This window comes from Phaethon aethereus (assembly GCF_964289735.1).
Source record: "Phaethon aethereus genome assembly, chromosome: Z".
NCBI lineage: Eukaryota > Metazoa > Chordata > Aves > Phaethontiformes > Phaethontidae > Phaethon > Phaethon aethereus.
This window is the reverse complement of record NC_138577.1, coordinates 3,927,225-3,942,200: the sequence shown is the minus strand read 5'-3', so window position 1 is coordinate 3,942,200 and position 14,976 is coordinate 3,927,225. Positions and strand designations below refer to the sequence as shown.

The window sequence follows — 14,976 nt, the reverse complement described above, 5'->3', positions numbered from 1 at the left end:
GTTCAGATAACTAATAAGGAACATAGATGAGATGTGATACTGCACATTATGCACCTAGAAGTATTTAAAGTAACCAAGTACGTGAGACAGGAACATCAGATGGAAACTTTAAAATCTTCTTTTGTTAGTGTACACGTATTGAACTAGTATTCAGCGAGGCTGACGCCCCAGAAAACTTTTCCAGCATTTAGAAGAAAAGCCAAACGCTAATCACTGTCCTGGAGGTTACACTGGGGCTGCAGGATTAGTCATCTTTGGAAACCAGTTGCAGTTGTTCTTATTTTCCTCTCCCACTGCTTTTTCTGATCTGTGGCTGGTGCAGTGGGAGCATTCTCATCACTGTTTTCTCACAAATTCAGCTTACAAACACGAAAGAACAAAAAACACTTAAGAATAGCTCACAGCTCACAACCCCTGCATCCTGCTGTAGAGTGGGGATCCAAAACCTCCTTACACAACTTAAATCAGAGGATTAAATAAAAAGCTGACTAATTCCTCCCCTCCACCCCCCTCTTTCTTCTTCCACCTCTGCATTTCTTGGTCAAATAGGCTGTGGTGAGGAATGGCGATACCAAAATGTGAGAAGAAATGACAGTTCTTGCAGTTTGATGTTCTCATTAGAAACTGGAAATGAAAAGAACAGACGAAATAGTTCTTACAGTGTTACTAATTCTGCAAAACTGGAATGTTTTGTGCCATTTAGATCAGTATGAACGGATCCGGATGCCAGCTTCCAAGCCTTCAGCAGCTACACCTTGGTTAAACAGGGCGGCAACGTTCCCTCTTCCATCCGGCCTGCTCCCTTGCTTCCCGTCCTGCCCAGGGGCTGTGCAGACGCCGTGTCCGTGTTCCCCCTGGGGCCTCCGCCTTCGCTGCAACGTGCTTACAACACATCACTGGTGGCACTTGCCTCTTTGCTGGAGAATCACTAATTTAAATCAAATGGCTGGACAGCTGAGAGACCACCCAGAACTACTCCAGAAGGAGAACCGTGAGGATGATGCTTCTAAACACTTATACTATTAATAAAATATTAAATAAAGGAGACTTAAAATTAAAAAAACCCAAACGAAAACAACAATCCTTTTCCACACTCATGCTACCTGGAGCTGCAATTAATTAGGAAAATGAAAACTCTCAGGTATTTTCATTAAGTAGTTCAACCCTGTGGCTCCTGTGCAGAACATTTCTGCAGCGCATATCAACATCTGCTTAGAGACAGTCTGGGCTTACCGGAAAAAAAAAAAAAAAAAAAATCTGGATTTTACTATATAAGGCTTATTTCTTGCACTCACCACTTTTAAACTAACATACCGTTAAGTATCCTGAAGTCATCTGGTATGTGTAGAACAAGCAGGTGTGCTTGCACAATCAGCCCAAAATCAGGAGACTACTCAGCCACCCGTCTTATGCACAATATCCCACTAAGCAAATTACATTTCCAGTGAAAGCCACCTATAATGTTAAGAGTATGTTGTGAGGTTTTCTTTTGTTTTGTTTTTTGTTTTTTTCTTTCCCTCCCTTTTTATCTGCACTATTGATTATTGGGTTAATTGATTAAAAATCACTGCTGAACTAAGATTGTATATATTTTATATAGAGGGATATTTTGCCTCCAACTTTAAAAGCCAATGTCTTGTCTCCTACATGAACATCATCAATCTTGTCACTTCTGTTCTTCCAAGTCCTTTGCCAAAACTTCATTTATCACCATGGTTCACGTGCATGATTTGAATCCCTTAATCACCTGTACCTGTTGTCTCCAAGAGACATCTGCAAAGTTATTCGTTCCACCATTCTCCCGCTGTTCTTGTGAATCACTTGTTATTCAAGGTTTGCAAAATTCCTTGAAATATTTTAGTACTTAAGGCACTACCCAGTTGCAGGTAGACACCCAGATCTCTCTCTAGACATCCACGTGTATGGCTTAAACATTCAGTTCTCAATTCATTGCAAGGTGTAGATACGCCTCCGTATTTAAAAGCAAAAAAAGTATACGTTCTGGTACTTAACTTCAGGCATTCTGGTTGGAACATCTTAATCACAGTTATCAATTGTGATAATTCTAGCTGCAGTCAGCATTTTCCACTAGTTTCATCCAAACATGATCAGTGCTGGAATCACAGCTACAGTCTGTCGATTTGCAACAAGGGCTCACGATGAAGAGGACTTCTGCATAAGCCAAAATGTAGCTTTGGTGAGAATCTGTGCTCTAATTTGACTAATTGGAAGATGTTTTGAATCAATAACATATGTTTTTTATTTTCTAAGTGGATAATTTTCTATATTTAGGCAATAATTACACATCTTACTAAGTTGCCTTCACTAGCCAAAGTTCATGCAATACTGTCTGGGAAACCAAACCAGGTAACCTAGGTGGACAAAACCAGGAATCCCCACACTGCCCTCCATGCTGCCAGTGACGATGACTTATCGAAGCTGCTGGAGAGGTGACGTTCGGCACCCGCGAGGTGATGTTCGGCACCCTAGGAAAGTCAGCAGATACTACAGAGGAACTGAAGCTCAGGAAGGTGTTTTGGTCTCAGCAGAAGATCGGCTTATGTGAGCATAAAACCCTTCTGCTTTCAGCTATAAGCGATTAAACTACGTTCGGTCTGACATTCATTTTATTAGCATTCTCCTGAACTCTTCAGGCAAGCTACAGAATATTTCTCTTTTTAGTCTCCAAACAATAGCTTATTTACATACTTATAAAAGAATAAGACACCCTCCTCAATCCTGATTAATTGCCAGACATTACGTACGAACGCCAAACCCCCGGACTCTGAACATACTGCTACAATGGAAATGTGTGAAAGTAATTTTGTTCCAATTTCATCTCATGGGAACGTGGGCTCATAAGCATTCAATTAAAAATAATTCCGTCTGATCGAGATGTGATTTAGTTTCACATGCTAATGTGGTGGAATGCATCTAGGTCATGTCTGTGATAAATTTTTACCAGGGTGGGAGGAATAAAGATTATTATATAGAGAGAACACAGCTCTTGCAATTTTTCCCATTCAATTTAATATTTTTGGGCATGAGAAATGTAGGGTTTTGGCAACTTGTGTTGCTTTGTACTGTTTGGATCAGATCACCTGGGGGATACTACCTGGGAAAATAATATTTGTAATGGGAAAATTCTAGATTAAAATGCAGCCTTTTAAATAAATCTGTTAGACAAACAAAACAACAAAATCCTGCATGGCAATCTGCCTGTAGCACTGATTTTTAATGCCAAAAGAAGCCACTTTGATCAGCTTGTCTGACACAAGCCATAGGAATTCCCTCAGCTACTTCCTCCTTCGAGTCCAATAGCTGTGGCTGGACTTGGACATATCTTTTAGGAAAAAATCCAACTTCATTTAAAAATTCCAATCTTGGGAAATCCAGAGCCCTTGCTAAACTATTCCAGTGAATCATCCACAATGTAAAAAAATATGAACCAGTCTCAACTGGGTTTGCTTCAATTTCCAACTACTGGAGCCCATTATATTTTTGCATACTAAAGGACCCTTTTATTACAGAATTTACCCACAATCTCCCAAATAATTTCAGAGTAAATTCATAAAACTGCCCTAGACTACTTCAAGTCCTTTCAAAGTCAATGCTACCTGGACCTCTTATCCCGAATGTGTGTGACCTACACGTATGAAATTCTTACCGGCTCTATGAAAATACGTCTTGCTTGCATCAGCTTAGGTGGTCTCTTTTTGATACCCACAATCTTTCCCCTTCATTGATCACTGCTTCCCTAAAAACTACTCTCGATACATTATTTAAATAGGGTAGGAGTTAACGAACCAGCCCATGAGGGTTTCCAACAGACGTGCACCCACACTTGATGAGCATCCAGTTAAACTGCATTTTGAGACCTACAAGCTAGGCCATTTTTCACCCACCGAATACCCACAGCATTGATTTTATATCTCACTGGTTTCTTGATCGATATGCTGTGCAGTACGAAGACAATTTGTGATAGAATTATTTATAAACAATTCCCCTCTGCCAAGTCACACGATGTTGAGTGTAAAGTGATCCTTCCATAATAAAAAACCCCAACCCTTCAATAAAATTATCAGCAGCTGACTAAAAATCACAATCAAAAAAGCAGTAAAACATTTAATTATATTAATTCAACAGATCTCTGGCCATTTTTTTTTTTAATTCTATTTTTTTCCCAAAGGAAAATAATTAAATGAGCTGGATTTCAGGGAAATGTTGTTCCACACCATCGCAGCGGCCAAAGAAAAAGCCTCATCTCCTGACCTGTGATCCCAGATCGGGAACCGAGTCCACACAAAACGTCTCGAGTGGAAGCTCAGCGAACAGTTTCCATAAAAACTCACAGGCTGCTCTATAGGAATTCCAGCATACTGGTATTATCAAGCCAGCCTGCATCCTCCAGGAAATATTAATGTAGCTTGATTGTATCTTTTTTCCTTTGCCCATTTTTGCTTATTCTTACTTCTCAAGTGAGTTACATTCTGTCAGCTGTTCCATGGTCTGCCTAGGACTGAAATTTAAAACACACGTACCATAACCATTGAAATCAACGATCATTACAGCAACCCACAGCACTGGGTTGCATTGAAAATAAAAAGTAAAACAATGAATATTAAACCCATTAGGAAATCTTTAGGTTAAACACCAGTAATGGCAGCAGCTGGAATTTGGCAGTGTACAGGTGACCATGTTAAGAGAAAAATTTTGTTAATTTTCACAAAAATGCACAATCTCCAACTCCGACATTAGGAGTTGCCCAGTAACAAGAAAAATTTCCCAACCAACCCATAATTATACGCTACGATAACGCACGATACTGTAATCCCTGACTGGGTACCAACTCTGTTCTCATTCTCTGTTCTGGCTTGGCAGGATGCTGAGCGGAGCACAAGGAATAGTTGCTTGTGGGAGCAGAATGCAAAAAAGAAAGGAAAAGGAAAAGCACCTACAGACTCATCTGTCAGATGCCAGTTTTAGAGGCAAGGTGCTGATCCTTACTAAAATGTCCTGCAGAAAAAAAGTTTTTATCAGTATCGTCAAAAAAAGAGTATCAAGTTAGTTTATTTTTAAAAAGTACTTAAATCTACTACAATCATTAGACCTTTTAACTGGAGAAATACGACTTTTTTTGGAAAAAAAACCCAACCAATTCCTAAATTATCTACCATTCCGAAATTAGTTTGCTTTAGTGATAAATGAAGTGAAGCTGTTTCTTGCTTGTGATGGGTCCAGATTCTGCCATTTTTGGTATTCTACTTCTAGTCCTATGACGTAAGTGGGGTTATTCATAAAACATGAAAAACGCAAGCCGTTATTCTCGACCAGTTTCATCTGCCTACACCAATTTACAACAACATTTTTGTTTTCACACACCACTTTGGACAGAAGCTTACCTGCACTGGCTTCACTCTGTTTGAGAGACTTGTTTGCAGAGGCAGCCGTGTTTACCCAAGGTGTGATACCAAACAGAGAGCTTCCCATTTAAATGATCATTGAAGTCGAAATAACATTGCTCATCTTGTTGATTGCTGTGTTTGTATGTTGTCCCACCTACTAGATGTTTGTAATGTAACTGTTATTATTTCTCAATAATGCTTTGATTCTCTTTACACAGGGACACAGCATCAGCTCTCATGGGTTAAGCTCCCAGTGAAGCAAGGATCGACATTTGGTGCTTCGTATTTAAAATATCACACAGAGCAAGTATCAGAAGTGATATACATTATTTTCAAAAGTTATAAATAACTAGGAGTGCTTTAACTGGAAACAGCAGAAAAATAGAAAAGGACCCGTTTTAAGGAGGCTGAAGGGGCTCTTGGTAAGAACACCCTGATCTTCTGTCACCCAGCTAGTACTCATGCAAGGCTGATGTACTGACTATTGTACTTGCACTACCTTAGGGTGAGATTTTTATATGAACTGCTTAAAAACTGAATGCAGACAACTGCTCAAGATGACCTATGTAATCAGGAAAAAAAAATTCACACCAGTCAAAACCCATTTGAAAGAATACTAATTGATGTACTTCTCCACATTGCATTAATCCACGCAAAAGCCATTTAAGATTCAATAACAAACGTATCTGCTTCATGTTTCTCCCCACTTTCCCTTCACAGACTAAAGCCAAAGAAAATACGTCAGTTGAAATGTTTTAGCTGTTTTCAAGGATGCTACTCTGACACCTCTCCTGCACGTACTGAAGGACGGGCCAGTAATCCATAGGGGGACAAAGGGCCGTCTATACGTTCCTCGGGTCCAGCCCCGACGCCCCAGCACAGCTCACGCTCCAAGGCAAAAAGGAGCTGGCAACTGGCTAAGGAGTGCAAGTTGGCTTTACGCAGTACTTCACCATCATGTTGCAGCAACAGAAACGTTTCTGGTAATTCACAGTATTTTTCAAAGCTAACCTCCAAGGCCCTGATCCCGCAAAGGCTGCACATTCTTAAATTAATGTAATTGTGTAATTCCATCGACTCTGATGGCATGGGAGGAGTATGGTTGCAAAGCTTATCCTCGACAGGCTTCAGCCAATGTGCCAGAACACTTCTGAAAGGGAGTATTAAAATCTTATTAGGTACATTTTGCTGCTTAAACAAACCTAGCGTTAAGTAATTAAAGATACGCAAAATGGGTACACTGTGTAAATTTGACATCATGTTTCTTTGTCTGTCTTTCTCTGGGCAAAAAAAACTTAATTCAAATGAATCCATATAATTTTTCCTTTTGCTCTACCGCTTCATGAACATGTTTACTCAATTTACAAGGCTCAGCAAAACCGTATTTCCTGCTTTCACACACACAATGTCAAGCTAGCTATGAAAATAAAACTGTCCTTAATTTGTTCAGCATCCCAAAACAAATCATTGCTTGTTAGCTGCCTTTTGCCAGTACATGCACTAAGCCAGTTTCATTTTCAAAAACAATTTTCCCGAGATTGACTGCAACCCAAAGAGGTTTAAAACAAAAAGGGAACACACACGAGCATTAAAACATCACGCGATGAACATGCAATTCAAAAGGAAACCATAATGGTAAGAGTGGGAGCACGTATTTCATATCACGAAGCACGGTTACTGCAATAATCAATAAATAGCACAGCCACAACAGAATTATCAGACACTAGCAGTGACAGATTACAATCCCGGGCTCAATATTTATGCTATGCTAATGCATTGCATAATAAAATAGGTATTGTGTCTCCTCTGTTTTTAAAATTTAGAAAAGCCACCAAAAGCACCGCTGGCACTAAATCCCAATTCAAGCTGCCTGGAGACCTGGTGCTGTGGGATAGCGGAATATACACTATTTTCCTTCCCCTCGCCCCCACTTTAACCGGGGGGAGCTGTTCAGTAAGCGTGGGATGTGATGCCTACGGATCTGACAGGTCCCCACCAGAATCTTAAACAAATCCACGGTACCTTGAAAATGCGAACACCGTTATCAGCCACCAGCACAAACACGCTTCTCTAAGTGTTTTAACGGAGAAAAGTGGTTATTAACTACTACTAATTAGTCAGTGTCATCATTCCGAAGCTGCCTTCATCTTTTCTCCTTTGTTTTACTTTTATTCAGTCCCTCTCCCCACCTCCAAATTAAAGGTACAACTGTTCACGTACATATTCATGTTTGCACACAAAATGTTCCAAAATAGTAATAAAAACTCTAAATTCTGTGGGATGTCTAAAGACAGGCAACATCATCTAGGGGTATCAGGTCAGCGTTAGAGACCAGCCATTGCTCACAGCTAAGTTTTATATTCTTTACCAGGAGTAAGAGGCCTGGATGGGAGGGTTGCAATTTATAAATCGCCATAATTAATTATCCTCTGCCTCTAGTAATTTATGCGTTCCACCTCTTCTCTAAGCAGGATCTGTTCACCGGATAAAATACTGCAGTACTTAATACAGGATGGATGCACAGATTCACACAAACCCCACTTTTTTTGCCACCTCCACTTACGCCACTGTATTTTATGCTATTTAGACTTCTGCAGGCAAGTTTCCTGAGCACACCCATTTCTCATCGTATATTACCAGAACAACAACAGAGAATTAGCCACTAAAAACCACCACCTATATATTTTTCAAGCAGCAATTTCTATTTCAAATACTGTGTCCTCCTTCTAGCTCACGAAAGGATTGCCCGTAATGAAAACTTGAGATTTTTACGATCTCCCAGACCGATATATTCTAATATATCTCAACTGATGCGTAACTGCCACTTCAGAAAGTAATGCCAGTAAACTATTTCTCCATCAGTTTTAGTATGGGGACCAACTAGATGAACTTTTTGCCCTAAAAACTCCACAAGCTTGTCATATGAAAAGGTGCATACTGTTACCAGGGCTTATTTTCATCCATAAAGCCACCGGAACGATGCAACACCCACGGAGTAGCACTTAGTCTCCCAAAGATGATTTTGTCAACTTAATGTTGTAGCGTTGCCATCGTGAAGAGTTACCCAAATTTCACTGAAACAAGCTGGAATAATTAAGCCATTTCTTTTAAGTTTTCAGGATATCGCTCTTCGATGTAGAACATTGCATCTTAAACAAGGTTTTGGTGTGGACTGCCTTCACTATTATCACTCGTTTTTAAATAATGCCTTTGAAATCTTCAGGTTTTGCCTACTTTAATACCGTACCCCTGTTCCAAATTAATTTGGAGAACGCCCCTGGGACAGCTCGATTTTCATCTCCTGTTGAGATCCTTCAGTGTAACTCTCCATCATTATGTACTACTACTATAAAACCTCTTTTGTACAAAAAGAGCTATTTCAGCTTGCATGCCGTATTTTCTTCCCTTGACAATCAAGCTGGTTTTACTTATGGTTACTGTGTGGTCTATTGCTATTGTATGCTGGCTTAGCTGGGAAGCTGCATTTCCAGCCCGGATGCTTTCCACGTTCGGATCAATTCTGTCATGCAATTTTGCTCTTGTTTTCCTAAAGGGTCTAGCAGCTTGGTTAATATATTTAATTACCCGCAGCATCAACAGTGGAATAGTAAAACTTAGATTTTTACTTGGAGTAAACAGCTTAGAGAAAACATTTGGGTCTTGCAAGTAGAATTTATTTTTAAATTGCCGCCATTTTACAGTTTCTGTAGAGCATCTGAATTCTGCATCATGAACAAGGATTTGATGTTGTCATTTTGGGCTGATGGATTCTCACCATTCTTATTCTGTATAATCAACACTGACCAGGCGTATCAAAAAAAGGCAGATCTTTCTTAATTTATCATTGAGTGTCATGACAATTTACAGAACTTGAGGGAAAAGTTCTATCGTTCCCATTCTTGAAAAGCAATTTAGATAGGCAACGTTACTGAAAGAATGGGTGTGAAGAAAGTATCAGACGTATGTAAGACAACTTCTATCTCTGCACTAATTCCAAGCAAATTACGTAACTGTATGGAAGCTTTGTGAATCACAGCTTACGTTCTTGTGTCAAAGCTTTGGAAAAGGATTAAAATACTTTAACAATTAAAAGCATTTAAAACTTCCAAAGGCCACACATTAATTTCAGAAGTTGTATTCTAAATAAACAAAAAAAAAAACCCCAAACAACAAAAAACCACAAAACCAAACCATTATTAGACTCCCATTTCTACCACACTTTTTAGGACCCACAGAAAGGGTGCCATAAAGACACAAACCGTCCCCTTAGACATGACCGTTATTCATCAGTTTATGGAAAACATGCACAGATCAGTCACAGAGCATGCAGCATGCAGTAAATGGAGAGCAGAGGTTAATAACCTGGAAGCATAGGATCTGAGAATGTGAGAACAAGTTAAAGACAAGAGTTCCTCTCCATTGTCACTGAGGGTCGAGAAGCAATGCTGCAGCGTAGAGCAGTGAGAGTGGGGGAAATACAGTTTGTCCAAGACATAGACATATCTCCGCAAGTGGCGGCAGGTATAACTGAAAGACAAGGGTAAAGGGAGAAAAAACAGAAGAGAGGTATTTTCCTTTAAGAAAGCTAATTCATGGTTTCACGTCCTTGGTTTTTGTGCCAAGAGTCAATGGGAGATGCCAAGTAAGCAATGGAGCAGTTTGACATAAAACAACAGTTTCAAAAGACAGACGGATCTGTTAGCCTGTTCTGCCACCACCGCAAAGGGAACTCGCCAACTCTCACACGTTAGAGATGAAAGAAATTGGGCTTCTCCCCCCCACCCCCTTTTTTTGGGTTGATAATGCATTAAGAAAAGTTTTTTGCCCCTCTCAATTTGCCCTGAAAATATAAACGCATGCGTCTGAACCTGGTTTACAAAGTTTATCATAAAAAAAAACCTCCAAGAGTATTCACAAGTTTAACTGCTTTTCATGGAAACCGACATCTCACTTTAAGGGAAAAAATTCACACAGAATTACTGATTGCTGGGAGCTGCTCTCGCAGCCTGGGATTCCAGTGGTAGAGTATTCCTGTAGTTAATTCTAGCTCCTCAAACGTGGTGCTTTGTCATAACTGAGTTACACGCTTAAGACCTAGTAAGCTTTTTCGTGAAAAACTACAAGCACTTCCATGCAGTAACTACAGAGAAATCAATAAAATATTTAGTATTCATCCTAAGCAACTCTGAATGCTCTTGAGTAAGAGCCATTGCCTATGCCTATTCACAGGATATCCTCCCACTCCTAATAGGAAGGAGAATAAACTAATTAGAGTAGTTCACCTGCAATGAACTGCATCAATGGTAAACTATGAAGCACATACACCACATAACCGCAAACATCTATTATTACAGGTTTTGCATAGAAAATACAAACACTGCATAATGGTGTTCAATAGGCACGTGTGACAGCCCAGCCCACAGGGGAACTCTGCCCAGAGTACAGAGTGCGGCAAGTCCTCCAGAAAGTACCTTAAGCAGCCTAATACACTGTGAGATAAAGACAACAGCTCTTCCTAAGCATCAAGATGCTTCTACCAGACTGTTTGCCTTCCATCCTGCAGCCTGAAGCAACAAACATCCCAACTCCAGGCTGTAACCTCCTTACCAAATAAAACCCCCCACCATTTCATAGCTTCATCGGTTGAAATTTGGCCAACGGGTTATCTACCCCAACTGTCTGCATTTCACAGGTAGTATGTCTCTATAATCCCTCTGTTGGACATCGTCATGTGTGGATAAAACACTATTTCGGGAGACCAAATTATTCGTGTACATCGGGCAAAGAACAGGACAGAAAAAAGTGCCACCCCCAGCTGACCCTTGGGTGTAATCAGTGGGGCTCCAGGCTTTAGGAAAACCAACATCTCCCATTGCTTTAGTTTAAATAGCATTCACTACTGGGTTCCAGTCAGTCACTTACCTTTGCTCTGGAAGTTGAGGAACACTCTGGGTCTTTTGGCACTTCATTTGCAGATAATACTAGTTTTCAGGAGAGGAAGCAGTTCCAAGGAGGCAATTTCTTAAGCCATCATGCCTTTTTTTTTTTTTTTTTTTTGACCACAGCATGTTTTGAGCAACACAGGCTATTCTCTTCACTCCACAGGCCAGGGATGGAGAAGATACAGAACGGTATTTACAGGATCCCATACCGAGGGGAACCCTCAACACATGAGCCTGCCCTTCCAGCTATACACAGAGGCCACAGAATTTTTTCCAAAACCAGATTAAAGAGCATCCTTTAGAATGTTGCTGCTTATACTTAGATGGTCAGGAGTCCACTACTCTCATTTAGTGTATTTTACCAGCCTTGACACTAGAAAAATTGTACCTTATTTCAAGCCTGTATAGGTCTCCTTCCAGTCTTTCAATCTTGTTATGACTTTCGTCAAGAAATTGAGGGCGCCTTCTGTTACCACTTATCTTTGACCCCCGCCAGTGCCCTCCACAGACAGGAAGAACAAGACGTGATCCCCAAAGCATGGCGACCACATTTAGGCTTAACTGACAAACTGTATGGGAATGCAGCACGTGACAGAGGAGAAGTTTCCCAAAAACCTCACCCAGAGGTTTTGTGCCCTGCTGAGAGAGCACAGGATGAGGCTGTAGGCACCAGCGTGCCAGCAGCACTGCCCATGCTGCCAGCCTCGGTGCCGTCATGCCATCCTGACGCTGATGGGACCGCTCCCGTGGGCAGACAGCTTTCAGAGTCAGCTCCGGGTGCTGGGGGAGCTGCTGGCTGAAGGTACCACTTCCTCAAGTGTCACAATTTGGAAAAACAGCCTTCAAGTGTCACCAGTCCTCTTGGGTATTTATACAAGGTGGCCAGTGCAGTTCTGTAATCCTCCCTTTCACCATTTCAGGTAATAAGGGCAAGGCCATTCCTATTTTCAAAGTTGAACTTGTTTACTTTGTTTTTAAGGTGTTTTTAACGCGATACCAAGCACAACGTAATCCCATAAACCTGCGTTTTCTATGACGAGCATGGCTTACACGATACCAAAGACTAAGCATCTCCAATATTAAATCCGCTAAGCTAAACCTGAGTAAAATCAAGGCTTAGAGCCCTCAACAGATACCTACATTAAGAAAAATTTGCATTCAACTTTCACTGACTAACTGTGGATATTGAGTTTGAAAGCAGACTTACTTGATCCACCAGAAATTAGTTTTCCAGCAGCCGCTACATCTAGAGTTACATGTTACTGAAATTTTCGTTTTCTGTATGTTTTATGGGGCATACTATTTTTACTTTACAGCAAAAGGCTATCTTCAACTACAATATAGGGCTGAAAATTTTGAAAAAGCAATATTGTAGAAAATAAAGAACATTATATTTGATTGATGGCGTGTGTGCACCATATTATTCATGTATTCCGTCTACCCCGAGGACAAAACTGCATCTCATACTGTACTAAAATCCCACTCCAGAAGAAGATTATAATTCCCTCTTACGACAAAAACATTAGTGTCAACTTCTAACAGCTAAAAAGTAGAGTGTCTGGTTACATAAGTCAGAGTGGACTTGAGTTATCCCAACTAAAAAAATAATATTCTTACATAAACTTTTTTTTTCCTCATAATGAAAATAATAAAACTCCTCTAATGTCTCACTACACAAATATTACCATAGCTATATTCTCTGGAAATTTAAACCTATTAAAGAAAAAAATTCCATATGCTCCATTAGACTTTAAGTTATTAACGTTCTTTGTCTTTACTAGCCATGGCTATTAAAGCCACAGAATCCCAAAGTTTTCAGATCCAAACCAACAGAAGTTAGCATCAGTATTGTGGAGACTGAAGTAATCAGATCCTCTCTATCTGGTATAACCACCCATCTCTCATAACCAGATCAGCTGCGATTCCAGGATATGAACCGGATGGAAATGAACATGAACATGGAAACCCAACGACATCTTTAAAAGAAGTGAAGGTGCGCAAAAGTGACAGGGATTCAAGTCAAAGCAACAAATTCAATCCTTTTGAAGTCAGAAAGCAGCATTTGGAAGTCTCCTAGGGCTCACTCCCATGGGTGCTTTTTGTGGGTTTCTTGTTTGTTTTTTCACCTTCTCTACTACACATAGCGGCTGGGGCATTGAAAGAAAGAGACCAAAACTGAACAAACCACCAAAGCCAACACAGAAAAGGCTCATTTGCTAACCATGAATAATGCGTAGTTTTGAATAAAAAAAATACCTAAAACAATCTGACACTATAAAAGACAGCCTAGAGAACCTGACATCTGTGGAGAGACTTGTAAACTATGGACTACTTGAGAATATCTTCTACTGCATCCATGAAAATGTTTCCTGCCCTGATCCCAGCACTGCCTCACCTTGCCCAGTAGCTGGTATAAAACAAGGCGGCAGGGAGGAAGCTTGCGTATTGGCTGGGTAAATGAGACAGAGAAAGGAAAAGAAAAAAAATCCCTCGTTTAGAAAAAGAAAAAAAAAAAGGAAATTTGCTCACGAGGGAAATTGCTCTTCCTTGTAACTCTCCCCAACCTCTGGAGTCGTCCCTCCCGCTGCCATCCTGCAAGGACAGCCTGTTCTCATACATCTTCAGAGGTGAATGCCTACACTTGACTGCCGTGAGGATACACTCACCTGCTTATATCAATCTCCTGGAGCACTGGTCCTCTCTTCCTGAAAGCTTTTTAGATTTGTCTGAACCAGCAGCAGTTAAAATGAAGGCTTTCATCATCACTCTGACCTCAGAGAGGGCAGAGACCCTTCCTGTACACACCCTTCGCTGCCTGTCACCCAGGCACATGTCAGTTAAACATGCAATTTTTATGTATGTACAAAAATTAACCCAATATATCTATACTTAGTTGAAATTTAGTGCAGACTTGATGAAGGCAAAGAAAGGTTTCCTTTCCATGTAGTCTGGACAATCCTAATCAGTAAAGGTACTCTGGTGACAACCAGTTAAACAAGGGCATCAAAGAAACACACATGACTTTGAACACTGGGAGTTTGATGTCTAGAGCCACTGGGGAGGTGGAGGTTAGCTGTGAGCTGAACTGCCGCTCGCGTGACGACAGAGCCGCATCCCACGCAAGTAGAACAGAGTATTTTCAGTTGGAAGGGACTTACGATGGTCATCTAATCCAACTGGCTGACCAATTCAGGGATGACAACATGATTTGATAACAAATCATGTTATTAAGGGCATTGTCCAAATGCCTCTTGAGCACTGGCAGGCTTGGGGCATCGAGCACCTCTCTAGGAAGCCTGTTCCAGGGTTTGACCACCCACTCTGTAATGAAATGCTTCCTAACGTCCAGTCTAATCCTGGCCTGGCGCAGCTTTGAACCATTCCTATGTGTCCTATCACTGGATCCCAGGGAGAAGAGCTCAGCACCTCCCTCTCCACATCCCCTCCTCAGGAAGCTGTAGAGAGCAATGAGGTCGCCCCTCAGCCTCCTTTTCTCCAAACTAGACAAACCCCTTAGCCACTCCTCATAGGACATTCCTTCCAGCCCTTTCACCAGCTCTATTGGCCTCCTCTGGATGCATTCAAGGACCTTCACATTCTTCTTAACTTGTTGGGCCCAGAACTGCACG

General features: G+C 40.8%; 1 protein-coding gene across 2 annotated transcripts in view; it reads right to left on the bottom strand.

Moving 5' to 3' along the window:
* The window catches only part of LOC309415756 (dymeclin), a gene marked incomplete at its 3' end in the record, with an annotated part of 207,666 nt that overhangs the window by 79,621 nt on the left and 113,069 nt on the right, over nucleotides 1-14,976 (bottom strand). The window contains exon 13 of one of the 2 annotated variants that reach the window (XM_082013362.1): nucleotides 9,768-9,932. The exons of the other annotated variant lie outside the window; for it this stretch is intronic. Within the exon in view, the coding sequence (XP_081869488.1) occupies nucleotides 9,768-9,932 (165 nt within the window). The remainder of the gene's footprint in view (nucleotides 1-9,767; nucleotides 9,933-14,976) is intronic. 2 annotated transcript variants of the gene reach the window in all.